Source organism: Melanostigma gelatinosum (genome assembly GCF_949748355.1).
Source record: "Melanostigma gelatinosum genome assembly, chromosome: 11".
Classification (NCBI taxonomy): domain Eukaryota; kingdom Metazoa; phylum Chordata; class Actinopteri; order Perciformes; family Zoarcidae; genus Melanostigma; species Melanostigma gelatinosum.
Genome location: NC_136644.1, coordinates 5,089,468 through 5,108,020, shown reverse-complemented (window position 1 = coordinate 5,108,020; position 18,553 = coordinate 5,089,468). Strand labels below are relative to the sequence as shown.

The 18,553-nt window shown below is 43.0% G+C and overlaps 1 protein-coding gene across 4 annotated transcripts in view; it reads left to right on the top strand.

Annotated features, from left to right (window-relative positions):
* prkcaa (protein kinase C, alpha, a) overlaps window positions 1-18,553 on the top strand; it is a 107,652-nt gene that overhangs the window by 53,050 nt on the left and 36,049 nt on the right. For all 4 annotated transcript variants that reach the window (XM_079279442.1, XM_079279441.1, XM_079279440.1 and 1 more), the window contains exons 4-6: window positions 8,256-8,367; window positions 9,342-9,470; window positions 18,313-18,469. In XM_079279442.1, coding sequence (XP_079135568.1) covers window positions 8,256-8,367; window positions 9,342-9,470; window positions 18,313-18,469 — 398 coding nt within the window. The remainder of the gene's footprint in view (window positions 1-8,255; window positions 8,368-9,341; window positions 9,471-18,312; window positions 18,470-18,553) is intronic.

The following is an 18,553-nucleotide window of genomic DNA, read 5'->3' as shown; positions in this document are numbered from 1 at the left end:
AAACCACCCTGCTGAGCCTCTCCAAGTTTTCCTGCATGTGTGTGTACACGCGCACACACACACACGCACACGCACACACACCTCCATTTCAAATGTCACCTCACAGCGAGGGATGATGGGTAAGAGAGGGGTGAGAGAATTCAGAGGGGAGTTTAGTTTCAGTCTTGTCTGACGCTTGATATGAAGGAAATTGTTCACCATCAAGCGTCACTGGTGCAACCTTTGTCTCAGTCCTGTAGGGAACAGGTGGGTCAAAGAGATAAGTCAATGAAGGAAATTACAAAGATAAAGTGACGATCGGTGCGTCTCATTTCTCTCTCTCTCTCTCTGTCTGTCTCACTCTCTCTCTCTCGCTCTGGCTGCAAATGTCACACCAGGTGGATCTCTTTTGACTCTGTGGGAGGCAGGTTGACTATATTGGCGACCAGCCTCTTTGATGATTGCTACACTTGAGTCATTCCAAAGTCTTCCGTGCAATAAAATCCCAAAATAGAACCGTCGGTGTTGTTTTGATTCTGAATGGCTGCTATTTAACTCCCTGAAGCTGATTGTGAGAGAGTTGTGATTCGTTAACCCTTCAGAGTCGACTCCCAGTCTTTGTCTTGTTAGTTCACAAGTGAAGTGAGAGTAGCATCCGTTCGAAGACGTTAGCGAGGTCACAGTATTTCATGCACTTAAGTGTTTCTCCTACCCGGAGAAAGCCAATCCTTGGTCCATGTACAAGCATATGCGGGTTTCTAATTGGCTTTTCACACGTCGAGTGTGCACGAGCTTGATTAACACTTTTGATAGGGAAACTGTTTCTGTGAAAGCAGAGCGCCATGTTTAAACGCAGAGCATTACATCCTCATATAATAATTCCATGCAGAGTCCAACTAAAGCTGAATTGAACACAAAGTAACCTCAAGAAGTCTAAAGAAGTTGGTTTCCACCAAGGTGGCGGCGTACTGTATCACTGATTCGTAGCCATTGCTTCCAAAATAAGGGCAGGGATAGATAAGAAATGTGATTACCGATCTGCTGCATGTTCACAGTTATACAGTAACCAGGTTACTACAGTGCAGATACATGTGTTGCTGCGTTACCCGAGTTCTCAGAGTAACCTGGTTTATTGTGTGCATGTAAACCTACTGACTGTCTTTTCTTTGTCTTGCTGCAGCACCAAACATAACCTTGACATTTACTGAGATTAGACACAGTTCTTGTTTGGGTGATTGTGTGATCGGTGATTGGGCGGATCAAATGGAGGGAGAAGCAGAGAAACACTTGGACTTTTATTTTACCATCAATGGCTCCATGTTCCTTGCTTTAATTGCTCTGATCATTATTTTAAGAGAAGAGCACAGGCCTTCCTCTCCGTCTGCACCTCCAAAACAACCTCCACCTGGACTCCATAATGCACATCTATAGTGTATGCTGCTTATTCAACATATTGTTCATTCTGTGCGAGTTTGCAGAATGTTGTTTGTTAGTTTAAGCGTTTATGTCTCTTCAGTGACCAGAATGTGTCATGCAAACTCTTTTCAAAAAAACATTTCATATTGTGTGCAGGTTTGATGATGTTCTGTCCTAAATGTGTTACACTACATCAGCTTCACAGCCCATATGGTGTTGCCATTTTCCCGCCAATTATACTTGTTAACTATGTTAACTCACTGTGATAATAAATGGTGAGTTTCTTTTTTTGAATTTACTCCAAAATAAGCAAATTCATGTATTTGTGTAGTACAGGGAGTGGCCTTTAAAATCCATTGTGATGAGAATCTGCGCATTCATTTTGTTCTTGTAGTGTCTAACACTGTCCAGCCTGACTGTCTATACTGTATATTGCATACATGCAATCCATATTCATGTATATACAAACCAAGCACCCTCCCAATTTAGCCTGCTGGTGTCTGTTCACGGTGACACATGCTAGCCAGATGCAAGAAGCCTGTCTGGTGTACAGGACTTTTAAGGGAAATTATAGCTGCGGCACCAATCTATCGAATCAATAATGTAGTAGAATCTTCGTCCCCATTTTTTTTTTTTTTGTATTTTTGCACAAGTTATGAAGTTGCAAGCTATTAATCACTGAACTTATGGAGGGTGACCCGACCCGAGCCTCATCCACCTCTGCCCTCCCCTCCCCCCCTTCTGCTGGGAAGTCCCTGCTCAGCTTCTCCCTGCCAAGCTGTTCATTAACAGGGGCTGGTTGGCGTCCTGTTTGCTCATTAAACTGGGTTGTAGAGTCTGACTAATTAGCCGGCATCACTGTGCTCACCCCCCGTGCTTCTGTTTTCGTCACGATCTCCTGGTTGCCTCCAGTCTTTTGATCAGCTTTCTGCCCTGTGTCTGTTTTTGATCTGTGGCTTCACATGCAAATCAGCCTGGGATTAGTACAGGGCAAATGCTAAAATAACTACAGGGATTAGATGAAGTCAAATATGCTCCGTGGTTATTGAAAGATAATACACAACTCTGATTACATTTCTATGTGAGTATTTTTCAGTGATTGCTGTGGTAATTAATCATTATAAAGTTTATGTTGACTCCATCTTTGTTGACCCTGAAGAAAGAATAATGTAGTCAATTCACCTCAGAACCAGTTGTCAACATCTTTCTTTGTAGCAGCTGCATTCCTTGCATAGTGATGCACTCATGCCAGCTCAAACTATTCATTGAGAAAAATATAGATATCATTCTAATCTATTGTACAACACGGTGTTACATTGCACCCTGTCTTTGCATGTGACATCTGGGCAATCCCATTGGCTCTCATATTACCGGTAGCTGAACGGCAACCTCTTTGCTGCATCATCCAGTCAACATGTAACACCCCCTGGCTTTGTTTTGCCATCATGGCCTTCTTGTGTTGAGCCTGGTGATTGACTTCATCATTGCTGTTGGCGTAGCACTCTGCTTCCCCTGCTGTTCTGCTAAGGCAGAGCCACCCAGTCCGCCTCGAATGTCCCATTAAGACCCAATTAGGCTGTAATAGGGGATGGAAGCCACAGGGGTAAACCCTGCCGTCCCACAGCTTGCAGAAAGGACGAGTTAATGGACAACCGAGTGTGCTCAGCGATGTGTAGAGTACATCCATTTACAGGTTTCATCTTCTGCACATTACAGCTTGCCCTGTTGAACCTTTAAATGGCACCTTGCAAATCAGTCATAGCTGACACTTTAAACCTGCCACGCTGGATGTTGACAATTCATTTTGAAAGGTGAGCTACAAGTGGTTGAGAGTCATAAAATTATACTAATATGATAATTAATTTATGTAATTTATGATGTAAAAATACAATAATTTAGTGTATACAGGGATTAACAAACAGCCTCGATAAGTTCATTGTGAACTGAGTATCATTGTGTTTATAGGCATGGGAATGTATGTCCGCCACTTTGGTCCAGACTGTAATTGATTGATTGATTGCCATGAATTGATTGATTGCCATGAAATGTTGTAAAAACGTTCATGGTCCCCAGAGGTTGAATCCTAAGGACATTGGTCATTAATCAATGGACACTGATCCTGTTCCTCTAGCGCCACCATGAGGTTCATATTTGTGGTTTTAGGCCTTGGTTACAGTCTTCTCTTTAAAATGCAACTCTGTGATGTGTAAGATTGGAACTCAGCTGTGTCCACCTCCCTGATCCGACAGTGATCGGCTCCCGTGTGGGAGGGGAGGATGATGGAGACCTACGTTTGATAAATTGTCCGAATTGTGGCCACATGCTGTCCTCACCTCACAGAGATCAGAACGCAATGCGGGCCCAGCCACACAGCACGTGGTCTGGTTGATCGTGTCCCGATGCGAGCGACATCCGATCTCGGAGCGTACAGACTTGTCAACTAATGCGTCCTGGCATTATCGGATGACAGAAGCCGCATTGAAAAGACAAGTGGAACCACGACCTTACAGACATGCTGTCATTCAGGAGGCCAACGCGTGTCAAGCAGCTCTCAAGGCCCAAAGGACTGGATTGTTTTTTTGCTGATTTAGCACCTTCACATTGGTTGGCCTGTTATCATTTCCTCATTGTGTCTTTTTTGTTGAGTATTTTCCATTATCTGGGAACATTTAAGTCATGTTTCCGCCGTCAAAAGCTGATTTGATAAAAAATACATGATCCATCTGCAGCTGAATGTGGCTCTTAGTCGCCATTGTTCATTCATGTAGATGGAGAAAACAAAGCAGGGGGAGGGAGGGGGGGGGGGGGGTGCAAGAGGATAATCCTTCAGGATCAGCTGTGCGTAGGTGGACATGAGTAAGTGCTGCTGGCACAGCCTCTCTCTTTACTGTCTGTCTGTCTACCTGTCTTGTTTTCACGTCTGTCCTTGACTGACACACTGACTGACTGCTGGCCTGCGCGTCGGGGCTGCTAATTGGACAACGTGCACTGTATGCGATTGTGTAATTTGTGTGCCTATGTCTCCGTGAAAATGACAATTTGACAAAAAGGAGAAATATGTTGGCTATCGTAGCGTCCACAAGTTACAGTATGATTGAGAACGATGAGATTATCTCAGGCTTGCTGTCAAAGCTAGATCCTGCATACGTGTTTTCATTTTCACTCCCAATTTAATAAATTCAAGTCGGTCACGATTCTCCACATACCTGCAGATTGCCTCAAGCTGTGAGGTGTTACTTATGCATCTACCGTGTGTTCACACTGTCACGTGCGATGGGGGAGTTTAAAGTCACTTAAGATGATAGACGTCTCAGATAAGCCGACCATCAGCGTCTAAGTGCTCGTGTCAGAAGAGCTTGGCAGTCAGAGACATGTTGCTGTGAGATTCTTAGGAATCACATTCTCAAGAGCAGAACATGTCCTCAGAGACAGTTCGACTGTGTTGGACACACAATAAGAACAAAATGAATGTGCAGATTCTCATCGCAATGGATTTTAAAGGTCACTACCAGTACTACACAAATACATGAATCCACTTATTTTACCATTAATTATCACAGCTAGAATGAGATTTTAAGTACAGCATGGTGGGGGCCCACAGGAGGACTTACAGTTGGTGACAACTACATCTACTTTATAGTGTGTTCGAAACCGTTTAGTAAATGTTTATATATTGCCAATACATGTTATATTCAGCGATAGCTCCATCGTGGCTGAGCTTTTCTGCATTTCAAAAAGTAACTTCCTGGTTTGTTTTCAACTGCACCACTACAAGCTGTGTGATGTGACGGCTGAGGAGGTTATAGCAGGAGGCTCAACTAAACTACGAGCAACATTTCCTCCCAATCTCTAAAACGCTTCACTGATATTGTAGCTCCCTAGAATCACAGTTTGTCATCTCAAATGTATGTGATGTCGATGTTGGCACCCAACAACAACACGGCACGATGACCTTTTGGATGTGTAACTTAAGCCCACTACTCTGAGGTGATTAGTGTTCGCCTCCCGCTAACATCGTGACATCATTGCCTGCGGTAAAAGGGTCTATTAAGAGGATGTTTCAATACCTTCCTGTCTGATTGAAAACTGTCCCTTGACTTGACTTAAATGTTCATCGGCGTTTAATATAAGGCATTCAAATGACATATTCAAGTATGTCTACGGCAGCTGGAATGAAATCAACTCTGTTTCACATCAGGCTTTACTTTACCCATCACGGAAAGGCGCCTGATAGACGGACAAAGGAAGCGTTTCTCTTTGTCCTATGAAGGTGTGAAGCCTCTGCAGACGAACAGGGAAATGTCAGATTGCAAGCGAGATCTGAGGAGCCAGAATGAGGCTCCGCTGCATTAGACCACAGGCCGGTGTCAACCTGACTGAAATGGCAAACTGCAACATTGATGACTGTGACGCCTCACAGTCGTCTGCTTACATTCACTCTTTTTCATTCACCGCTCAGCGTGCAGCACAATAGAACGGTGAAAACTGGTTCTGCTTGTTCAACAGATCATATGAAAAAGCTTCCTGCTTCACTTAACACCCACAGCTATTTACTTAAGGTAGAGTTTGCTCCCAGTGCCATTTGTTTACTTTGACACCATATGTTATTGTATTGTAAATGTCCTGCAGAGACGGACAAAGGGACACATTTAATAGACTCAGCTCAGGAATGTTTCTACTTCGATATGCTATTTAGGAGTGCTGATCGGTAGGATTGCGGAAGTTCTTATCTTCAGTTAAAGCCAGACTATTGGTTCTGCTCACTCCACTGAAACACCCCTTTAGTGGGTTCACAGTAACGAGGGTTATTTAATGTAGTTCATTCATTAATTACAATTTTTGTCAGCTGAGTTGAATACTTGACCTGTTATCACTATGTTTTATCTTCCCCCATCTCTGCCTTGTTTTGACTGTATAGAACTTATTTGAGTATCCAAAGTATCCAAATTTCGAATAGAAGCTGGCTCGGTGGCCAGTGGTGATGAGCACCTGATGAAACGATGGGCTCTGCATATACTTGAAAATGGGGAAGGAAGCTTTCCATGCAAATTCCTGGGAATAACAAATGCAAACGAAACACAAGAGATGGGTTGCTCTATTTGTCCTGTCTTAAGTCCAGTCCAGTCCACATAAGAGTGTCAGTGTACTGTGTTCATCAATTGTGTTCATTTTGGTCATGATGTAATAAGAACATGTACTCTAAAAGATGAGGCATATCGATACATATGTGGTGATGGCTAACGATTTGACATTTAGTTGCCAAAATGTATTTTTTTTGTGATGAATGATACATGGTTAAGGCATGATGCAGTCCTATAGCTTGGCTGTGAGTTGGGTCGCCGTGTTAAACTGCCAGAAGAGATTCCAGCCTCTTTTACATCCTGTCAAATGCTTTGGACTTTCTAGCCCTCTCAGATTCTGCAGATATTGCACCTAAATAATTGTACATAATCCATAAAACACAAGGTCCTCTCGTATAGTAAACTAGCACAGTTGACTGATAACTCCTCCGTGTTAAGTTCTCCTGTTAGTGTTGTACATTACTGCCGTGTTGGGTGTGAGCTTTATGGTTTGCTTTATGAATAACCCACTGACAGTTTAATAATTCAGACATCTTCTTGATAAGAGTCACAAATCGGGTTGGCAAAATAAATCTGTTAACATGCATTCGTTTTTGATGACATGTAAGAACAATACCAAAAACAAAAAAAAAGAATTCGGAGTACTGGACTTTGTCCCACAAAATAGTTATAGCGTAGCAGAAGTCCAAAACAAGTGTGTTATCTTGATCCAGACATGATTCAGCCTCCAACAGCTCCTTTACTGGACACATGCACAGTGCACTCTGCATTAAACCCGAATGCTTTTCACACTGAATATGATGTTATTTAATGGGGAGCCTGGAGAGATGATGCGATAATAGGAGGCAGATGATGATTGAAAAGCTCCAATAGCTTTGATGACTATTTACACAAATGTGCACAAACCCTTTATTGAATCCAAAAGCACATCAATCCATAAGACAGGCAGCATCTCTCGTATTTGCTCAACACACACATCCTCACATGATCATGAGAGTTTCAATGGAGTAATCAAAATCAAAATCAAGAAGCACAATATTTAAGTCCTACCTACAACAGTCAATGTAATCATGTAATTGCAATAATTAAAAATCCATTTTTGGTGCTCTTGGATTTAATGCTCAGCCCGTTGAGGTGAAACAACTCCGCTCTCACTCACTGATGTGGTCAGTGCAGATGGAAAGACAACCCCAAAACAGTTGTTTAATAAAAGGCTGTTAGGATTGATTGGCTAACACTTGAGTCGAGTTGTATGAGGGAAGAAGCGGAGATTGCAGTCAGTTGGCAAGAGTGTCTTTCATTTCCGTGACACACAATGGTGTCCTGTGATGAAAGAGGTTGATTGCAACTTCCATTCTCCTTCAATAACGTGTGTGAGTGTCCGGGGATGCAGCCGTAGTTGGCTGAAGTCATTTTTTTCAGGATAGATATTTATGAAATGATGGCCTCCAACAACAAAGTGATTTATTTTCTTGTTCTTCCAAACACTATCACAGCTCTACAAATGTAAAATCTATAAAATAACTCAAGAACACAAAGTACTAGATCAAAGAACTACATTTGTTTTAATATCAGTCTTTTTTTTGTCCATAACTTCTGCAGAACAGAAATTCAGACAATTAATCAATACGTTGTTATGAATCTGTGTTTTTTACCTGCTCCTGTCCAGGTTTCAAGCAACTTGAAGAGTATATACTCTGTGACCGATTATTTTGGTTTTTCTTTCATGTCATCATTTCAGGCTTTTTATAGCTCTTTGTCTTTTTGATTTTTTTCCAGGATCCCAGAACGAAGCACAAGTTCAAGAGCCACACCTATACGAGCCCCACCTTCTGTGACCACTGTGGCTCTCTGCTGTACGGCCTCATCCACCAGGGCATGAAGTGCGACTGTGAGTACTTCGTTTAATACCTGCGACCTCTCACTCAGCGTTTAAAAGGTTTGTTATCAAGTGGTGTGTATCAAGTGGTGGAAACCCCAAAGTCGATGCTCAGGAAGGATAATCAATCCTCCACTGCTCTATGTATGGCATACATAGGAATATAATGGTTTGCTTATGTTCTGTTTTGAAGACATTGTATCAGAATCAGTCCCCTGAAATCGCTCCATCTATATGAATATCATACACCTGTATATTTCCCCTCCTCCTTGACTTTCACTCATCTATTTTCAGTCTGCAGCTATGTTCCCCGCACCCTGAATAGGCCGTCTTTATTAATATCCCTTCCTCCCTCGTCTTCACTTTAATCTTGCTTTAGTGGATTAGTCTGAATGCCTTAATGAGCCCCTAAATACATTATCCTCAACCTGCTACAGACCACCAGATATGCCTAATGATTGCTCCAGGGTGTGCATGAATAGAGACGCGGAGCGGCAAATTGTTTCGGCAGATCAATCGCACAGCTGTAAGATTGCACTGTATTATTTTTAAGCACTGGTGAGCCATGTGACTCAGGCCGAAAAAAATAGGTAGTTCTCATAAAGAATAAGGTAGCAGCAGAGACATTTCCTGTATTAATCACCTTACCTGCTGATGACTCGGTGGCCTGATGCCGTAACGGTTACTGGTCCCAATCCACGACAGCGTGGTTCAGCTGGCTGACACACGTGCCATGTACGCATGACATCACAGGGCTACATCTGGGCCATAACCTTGTTATCTCCTCCTTCACACAGCTTTCGGAAAAAACACCCTTTGATATTGTGCCCAATATGTGTGATACATGGAACGAAATTGAAATGTACTGTTGACAAAGATAGACATTTTTAAAGCAGCTTACTGCATTTGAGCACATGAAGCTAATCTTTAGCTGTACGAAAACCCTCCTGGCTAATGTCTTTCATGTCCTCTCTCTGTCCCTGCAGCCTGCGACATGAACGTCCACAATCAGTGTGTTATGAACGTGCCCAGCCTGTGTGGAACCGATTACACCGAACGGAGGGGCCGTCTTTTCCTCAAGTGTGAGGTCACCGAGGACATGCTGCAGGTCACAGGTAGGATTCATAACCGCCCCTCTGTGGTCGCACACACCTTGAAAGGAACGGGCTTAAGAAGATGTGTTTGTATGTGTGGCGATCCCTGCTATCGGAAAAGTGAATTCAACTGCTAACTGCGTGGCTGGCCTTGTGACGAGCAGCTCTCGGCATGCTGCTAAGGCTTTCCCCTTTTGGTGCTCCGATCGATGGAGCCTCTGCTGCTAAACATTATCCTGTAAGAAAAAAAACAATTCACAGTCACGACACACTTGGAAGGCACTCCCAATCCAAATATGGAGTCCTGCCGTGGTGTGTGGTCTGCTGCGTGGGCCTCGTGTTGTTACCCTTTTTAAACAGTCACGACTTGCTGGAGTTTCTGATGTGACTGAATTGTCTCTGCAAAGCAAATTGAACGCTTGATACATTCCTGTGAGTCTCATCAGGACCTGAGCGCTCTGCTTGCGAGCGTGGTCGTGGCTTTGCAATCATCTGTCTTACCATTATTCATTCGGAGGCTATTGCACATGATCCATGCCAGCCACTTTAATTGCTTATGCCTCCGGTTTCAAAGACACACCTGTCTTTGCCTCCCGAGCTGAGAAAAGGATGTAATGAGTTCCTATTCATAGCATTTACTTAATGCGATGTAATAAATGGTGATGGACTGTTTCGGAGATGTTTCAGATTCTTTAGGAATCTTCTCACAGCGGTTTGTTTATGTTGTCGGACCAGTCAAAAGAAATGTCATTATGTCCAATCTATACATTAATGTTTTGGATAAAGTTTAATGTCCCGCTATCTGCTCCTCCCACACTTTTATTCACCCTTCATCCTATGTGTATTCATCTTCTGCAGGCCTCGAACATTTTCCAAATACAATGCATTCGACAAGATGTAGGCTAAAGTATTTCAGTTTGTAAATCACAAATGACTTGACAATTCAGAATTGTTGACTCGGCAGAGGGTGTTTACTAATCCTCTGAGACAAAATAATGGCAGAGCATGCAGCGGCGGTTAAGAGAGATTGAGATAATTTCATGCATAATCTGTCAAATGTATCTGTTGTGACGTTCCGAGTCCTCGGCTAAAAGTAGCACAAAAATGAACAGTGTCTGTATGATACTGCTGAGTTGTCAGTTTCGAACATGCAGTGAGGGCTTCCAGGAGCTGTGTGTTCATTGAGTTCATTGTGTTCTTTGAGTTCATTCGGGGAAACCGTGTGCTACAACAGTGTATTCCTGGACAGGGGCCCCCTTTGCCTTGTGTTTTCCGAGGCATGCTGTACAGTAAATCCCCCCGGCTGTAACGGCGCATTAGCACATCTGCTGGAACAATAGTGACTGCAAGGAGCTGACGCATCATCGTTCAATCAGCTGGCTAACGGAGGTCAGTGGATCACGACACCCTGGCTTATTCACTTATCAAATTATCACCAGGACCAGAGTGAATGTGGGCAGGGCTGTGGTGCTGCAACTACACGCATGCCCAACACAACACAAGCATTAGGAAGCACACACAAACACTCGTGCATGTTTGTCTCATTATTCAACCACGGAAGCACTGAGGTTTGCTCTTTATATTCATAATTAGCATGTTTGCACACAGCTAAGCCAATTCCAATGTTGCATTCATTCTTATTACACTTGCATGTATACTCAAAAGGAGGAATAGATGCACACTTTGTGTACGTAAAGCCCCGATTATGATTAGTGATGAGTAATACCATGCATGATCTTGCCAAATGTCTGACTCTCACCTTCAGCAAGTTTGCTTTCGTCCGCTTTCGTCCAGAGCATGTGTTTCTTTTTTCATCGCTGTAAATAGTGTATAAATCGTAACTATGACAGATATGTAGCCTCTAAAATGTTTTTCTTCAGGACCAAGTGTTGAAATACCTAAGCAGTGACAATAGTTTAAACACAGTCCAAGACAAGACAGCCAGTTGGTCAAATATGCACAAATATTTATTCAAGATTTTGGGCTGAGACCATGTATTTTCCCTCCTCCATCTGGTTGTAGCTCGTTACATGCAGTCATCTGCTTCATTAAACATGTCCTGGGAAATCCAAGTAGAACACAAACACACTCAAGTACAACAAAACACTTGAAAGAACAGGATTAAGTTTATACTGAAGGACGCTAACTACCGGTAGATTCCTGTCAAAAGCGACTATATTTTCTGCTCCTGTATCCCTTCCTTCCACTTTTAACTCTTCGTGTTAGCTGCTCTGCTCTCCAACAAACACATGATTGTGTATGCGTGTACATCAGGGATGAAAAGCTACGATTATCACCTGCAGCAGTGCAGACTCTTGGCCCTGTATGCTACATGGTCACCAATTCCTGATGTGAACAGGCATGTTATCATTTGCATGTGTTCTTTAGCTTGTGTGTGTGTGTGTGTGTGTGTGTGTAGGTGTGTGTTTGGAACTGCTGTACCAGCACTTCCAGCCCACTCAGGCCAGATTGTAACATAGATTGCATTAGCTGCTGCAGACGGCTTGCCAGGCAGAATTGTGTTCCATCGGTGAAGTACTTAGCAGGGAAGAGGTGCAGTGGATAGCAGTGAGGAGGAAACGTTGCTTCCCTGTCAGATGGATCCTTCCACAAACACAATTGACATCCTTTTGTCAGGGTGTGTATGCGCTGACTGTGCATTTGTGCATTCTGTCCACAAATGGTGTGTAGACATCGGGGCTAAATTGGCTGTTGATGGGCAGAACTGTGAATACCTCCGAGTTGTAGGCAAAATATCTTGTGTTCTATGTATACATGAAGTTGAAGAATAAATAACTAGTAAGTAATGCCATTTTTTAGTAAGTAATGATACATTTATTATCATAGACTGCAAAATAGAAGTGGACGTAGTCTCCGTGGTTCGTGGACTACAGTTTTGAGGCCTCGAGTTTAACATTTTGGCCGTTGACATCTTGTTCTGTTGACACAAATTCCCAGGAAATTCAACTGCAACACCAAAACCTATTTCATTTGGCTTGTCGGGATGTTTTTTTTGTCCTCTTTTCCCTCGGCCAAATGAAATAGGTTCAAAAGAGGTTTAAGAGCAAACTGCCAGACTGATGTCTGGTCTGGAAAGTGGTCGGCTTCTTTGTATTCTTTAGTATTGGTATTGGCTAACGCGCACGCGCGCACGCACGCACGCACACACACACACACACACACACACACACACACACACACACACAGTATCCTGAAATTCTCTCAAATGAAATTTTACAGCACAGACAGATATTCTGTAAAAACATTTGTCATCCAAATCAGAAACGTTTTTGACACAATTGCCTGGTATACACTAAGTCAGACAAGTCTTCAATCCCAGCAAAGCTACAACAAATGTATAATACAACAAAAAAATATGGATAGAATTTGAATGCCTGGAGCAATATTGTGCTTTTAAGTAGATGTGGAAAGCTTTAAAAAAAAAAAACCTTGAACAGGAAGTGACATGTGTGCCAGGGGAAGCAGCTGTCCTTTAAACCCGTACATGGAGCCACACACGAACTCCACTCAGACCAACAGAGAACAGACTCTCTGGCAAAGACACTGAGATGGCTCCATGAAATAATGAGTCACACAGAGATTATTTGTGCAGTTTCCAGAAAACACGAGTTTTTGAGAATGTGTGAATGTTGTTTTTGTCAGTTTGGGAGGAATGGAGATGGGAGAGGAGGTGCTGACGGAGACAAAACAAGTTCTGTCTCTGATGGACGGACGGAGCCCACTGAACTTGTTTCCGCCTCTCATTCCAGCGGCACACAGCACCTCTCTGTCCGTTGTTTGCTGAGGAGCCAGCCTCCTGTTGGTTTCAGCAACCCTGTTGTTCCTTGACTCGGTGCAGATATCTAGAGTACGCTTGGGAGAAGGCATTTCTCTCAATTTTGTACATATCCTCATCCAGGTGTGTGTGTGAATGTGCACACTGTCACAGTCAGACGGCAGAGAGGACTGCTCTGTATTTCTGAATTGTCTTCTTTCCAAATAGATGTTATTGTGAATGAAGGGTTTGCAGAAAAACAGTCATGTTTTGTGCAAACCGTACAACGGTTGAACCAGACTGACAATTGAAAGGGCAGAAGAAGACAAAGTCACTCTGAGCATACGTAAGCAAATTGTGAAAAACATGCAACACTGTGGGGCCGTCGACTAAATGTAAGTTTTAATCCAAAACTGACGCAGCTTATATAATACATTTTGTGTCTAAATTATACTTGTTTTGTCTCCGTTACAATAGTAATTATTGAGGGAAAGACGAAAAACATCAGCAGCTGACTCCTAACTTTTGATCAGCAGTGTGTGTGTGTATGCAGGAGTGTGTGTGTGTGTGCACCCCGTTCCGCATGCAGGTCCTCTAGGAGTGTGTGAGAGATGGTGGTAATAATTAGGTTTCTGTTTTGGCTTCACTTGGCTTCGCTCGCTTGTCATTATTTAATTTTTTTTTCTCTCGCCCCAAATGTCCAAATGTGTTTTCTGCAGTTTGTTACACGTATGCTGCTGTAGGTGTCGATGTTTTACATGTATGTGCAGTGTAGGTGTGTGCAGGGCAGATTGGTGCACAGAGTAGAGATAAGATGTGGGTGGATCAGGGAAGCTAGAGTTTTACTTTTGAACCTTCTGGAGGTGTAGCGGCCCTTCACAGTAAAAAAAAACAAAAGCCACCCTTAAACACGGTAAAGAGCTTCTGGCTGATGCAGCTGTAGCAGCAATCCACCTCCGCTTTCATAATAACCACCATAACTGGCCAAATGTATAAAAGTGGAACATCAGGGAGATAAATCAGCAGTGCTGCTACTTTGGAAGAGCAATGTCCATCTGAAGCTTTAATGGTAACTTCTGGTGTCTACAGACACTCAAGAAGAAATCGATGAAACATTATACTTTATTGGCTCTCTGGTTTGTGAAACAGCATTCTGGGAAATGTAGGACAAACTGCCAGTGAACTGAACAGTTCCACAATACTGTGTAACACAGGCGTCACGCAAGCTTAATAAGGCGTTACAACACGTCCTGTGTACAGTATCCTGTGCAGCAACACTGTACAGTAGTTATATATGTCTGTCTCCACCTTCAACCCTCGTATCGCTGTCAATCACTCTAACTATATCGTCTCATTCTTTTTAAGGCTATTTCAGGGTGCTCACTGTGGGCAGAGTGTCAGCTGTTAACCGTTGCTCAACGGTGCAGCACATCCTCCATCCTACCCCTTCTTCCCGTTGAGCCAAAAAGTCAGTAAATTAGTGGAATGTCAAAGTTTGCCCACATTATTTAATTCTGAAGTTCTTCAAATTCATGAACAATGAATTTCTTTATGTGCTGCATGCATCCTGTCTTTTACTGTCGGCTCCCTGAATCCTGAGGACGATTTGTGGTTGGATCAAGGTCCTGTCTGGGTTTGGATGCAGCCTGAGGGTTGCCAAATCGATAATCGCCCCCCGATCCTCTGAATGCCGCCGGTTTTATTGCCACTGCTTCCACTCTTCCAGCCTTTTCTTGCAGTTATTTCAGTTTCTTTGTCGCTTCTGAGTCATCGTGCAGAAAAGCCAACAGGTTCTTGCCAAGAGAAAATCTAGTTCAAATCATTTCCCCCACGAATCAAGAGTTAAGACGGAACGGCTGACGGCACTTGTGTCGGTACCGACGCCATCACTTTTTCCACTGGGACAGCTGTGTGTCATGTCTTAATGTTCTGTAGTGAGCTTCCTGGCTATCTAACCGTGAGCTTGTAGTCACAACAGTTACTGCAATTATAATAAATTGTTATTTTTTTATAATAATGTAATGTGATATGTTTGATATATATATCAAACATATATATATATATATATATATCAAACATATATATATATATATATATATATATATATATATATATATATATGCCCCACCACAGTTCACTTTCAGCCCATATTGTGTTTCGAATTTAAATAAATAAATCAATTTATCTGAGATCATCCCATCACTCCGCTACCTTTACGCTGATGTAATACTACATTTAAGAAAAGCTAACAGTCCTGCTGCTCCGCAGGCCGTTTTCAGCAGTGTGCTGTCAAAGGAGCACAGCGGTTCATAGACTGCGTTTACACAGGGAGGTGAAGAACAAACATGGCTCACCTCGTTTTTATGTGAGGTCGGGTCATCTGGTGTGAGCTGAAGACGAGGCATAGTGTGTTTGGCTGTGCAGTTTTCACAAGTTATACGAACGCCTGGAAGAAAAGTAGGAACGAGTGCAGTTTAGGGGCTCGGGCATCGTATCACTGCGCCCTCAGAAAAAAATACACTGGGATGTTCTCTCACACACAGATACACCTATAACCTCTTGTTCAGTGCGGGAACACGGATAAAGAAGAGAGTAAACATTGAAGATCGAGTTCTTAAAAATCAGGCTGGATTGGATTGTACACACAAAAAGAGAGAGAGAAAAAAAACCTTTGTCCTCAACGTAATAAACTCAAAGTATCACTATTTGTAACCCAGTTACTATTTGGACACTTGGTTGCACATTTTCCTGTTACATATGTTGCATTCAGTGATACATAGATGTTGATATGGGGAGAGAAAAAAAGGCCGTCAAAATATCAACCCCCTCTGACAGCAAAAGAGTTTAAGAGACCTGTGTGATCTTATCATTGGTAATGACAGACAGTTTCATCCTCCCCATCTTGGTTTGAAGGTTTGCCTCCATCAAAGTAAGACTCACACATGCAGACTCAGTGTCTCTGTGGAGCTCAGAGAACAACTGAACTTTGTTGCCGTGGGATTTCTGCTGCCAGACTCCTAGAATTCATGTCATTGGTATTCCCGGTCTGTCGTCTCTGCCCTGCCACGACTCGCCTCTTCTCAGCGTGTTGCTCGCTCTCTTCAAATATATGCCCTCTGCCTTTCACCGCTTCACTTCTACTTTTCCCGTCTTGTTTGGCCTTTCTTCCTTCTTTGTGTTTCTCTTTCATTGATCATTCTTTTTCATTTTGCAAGACGTAAACTTTACTGTCTGTGTTGGCCTTTTTCAAAAGAAAGAAATTCCCACTAGATTTCAGTCTGCGTCGCCAGAAGCCTCCGAGATGGAGTGCAACCTTTGCAACGGTGTGACCGTGGAAATCAACAATTAAATCTCTTCAGATATGAGCAACGTGCATTCGAGACGTAGAAGCTCTTATCTCACATGTGACCGTTTGTTTTCTCAACAAAAAGGAGCACGACTCCACACAGGACTGTGGATGCGGTACAAACCTCACAGCCCCCCCCCCCCCCCACACACACACACACCCTGCTTCTTTTGCCCTATAGTTTGTCTGTGTGTGTGTTTTTGCATATGCATGTGTTTCTAAACTCAGATGAATGGAATCCTTATGCACTTTGCGCTTGAAGGCATGAACTACAATTAGTTTTTTTTCCCGTTGAACAAAGGTGATTTGATCTTTACTCCAAATTGTCAGCACCACAGATACCGAGGGTATTGAGTTCAGTATGTCTCTGCAGTACATCTGCAAGGGATTAGGCCAACACACACATCTTGTTTCATTTATGGGCCACACAGTTATATGGGAGGAAAAGCTCAGTGCCAGCCGAGCTACATCAGACGGTCTAGGATGCCCCCTTCTGGTCAGCACTGGAAGTACAGTTGGCTGTAGCCATCTCCTGTCTGTACTCACTAAATGCATTATCTTAAAAACCTTTTGAAGATATTATCAAGTTAATACTGTATACATTGTAGCTTTATAAATACTGAAGATAAGGAGAGTCTACTCTTCTTGGACAGAATGATTAAACTTGAATAACAGATGTATTATTGAGACAAATTACAGCTTGATCACCGATTGTATTCCACAGTCTCATACACAAGCACAAGACACTGAACAATGTCACTTTGTCGGTCTGTTTGTCGGCTTTTTGATAAATGTCATTTGGGTGCTGTGACTTTGCATACAGATGGGCCATGTATAGGAAATATTCAAAACGTGACTTATAACGACCGAAGCTGAAGGATTTGAAGCTGAAGACGCATGAATGACATGGATCTGCACCTTAATGTAACATATTTCATAACAACCTATGTGTAGATTGTCTATGTATTTCAGTCCTCCCTTCTCTGTTGAAGAGTGCATCAGTGTACAGTGAGTTGTTCTTTGCTGCCTGCAGACGGGCTTTACACTTTTCTAGTGGACTTCTGAGGAGGCAGAGGGTTGCCAGCTTGGGTTCGCTCAATACCTTCCCACACCTCGAGTTGCTCCTGTAAGCTGCTGTCTGTCTGTCTCTCTTCTTTCTCTGTGTGTGTGTGTGTGTGTGTGTGTGTGTGTACTCTACTGCAGCTCACATCAAACTTCACACCTCGCTACCATCTCTCAACCCCCGAATCCCCCACGACAGAGTCTGGGAATAAAAGCAAACATTGGGAAAGTCTTTGCTCTTGGCTCACGGAGAATAAAAATGATCGGGTTTGCTCCCGATATGGCTCGGCACCATACGTAATCCTCAAAGGCGGTGAATCGCCATTTGATCTCGAGCACCTGCGATTTATTCTACTGATGTTCACCTGTTGCTGAAGAGAAAGCATCCGTTTTTCCTGGGCAGTGCGCTTTGTACTGTAGAAACCGCACAGAATTTGAATGAAGACAACATGTTGAGTGAGCTGTTTAAACCAGGTTCATTTAATCCGGCAGGTATCGATACCTGCCGGTACCGATATGGTAAGCAGCAGGTCATTATGTGTTTGAGGTGTGCTGAGAATGGGAAACACTGTGCTGCACCACATTTAGGGAGACGACAGAGTCACTTACAAACTATGTCGTTAAAGTGTGTCTCTGTCGACAAATGAATAATCTCTTCCTGTTCTTTGTCTCCCCATTAGTGACTGAGGGCAAAAACCTGATCCCCATGGACCCCAATGGCCTCTCTGATCCGTTTGTCAAGCTCAAGCTCGTACCAGACCCCAAAAATGAGACCAAGCAGAAGACCAAAACCATTCGCTCCAACCTCAACCCCAGATGGAACGAGACCTTTAGCTTGTGAGTAAATTATTGTTGTCTTTCTATTCTATACTTTTGTTGTTGGCTTTTGTAGTACTTTACCAGGTTTTTGTTTACTTCTTC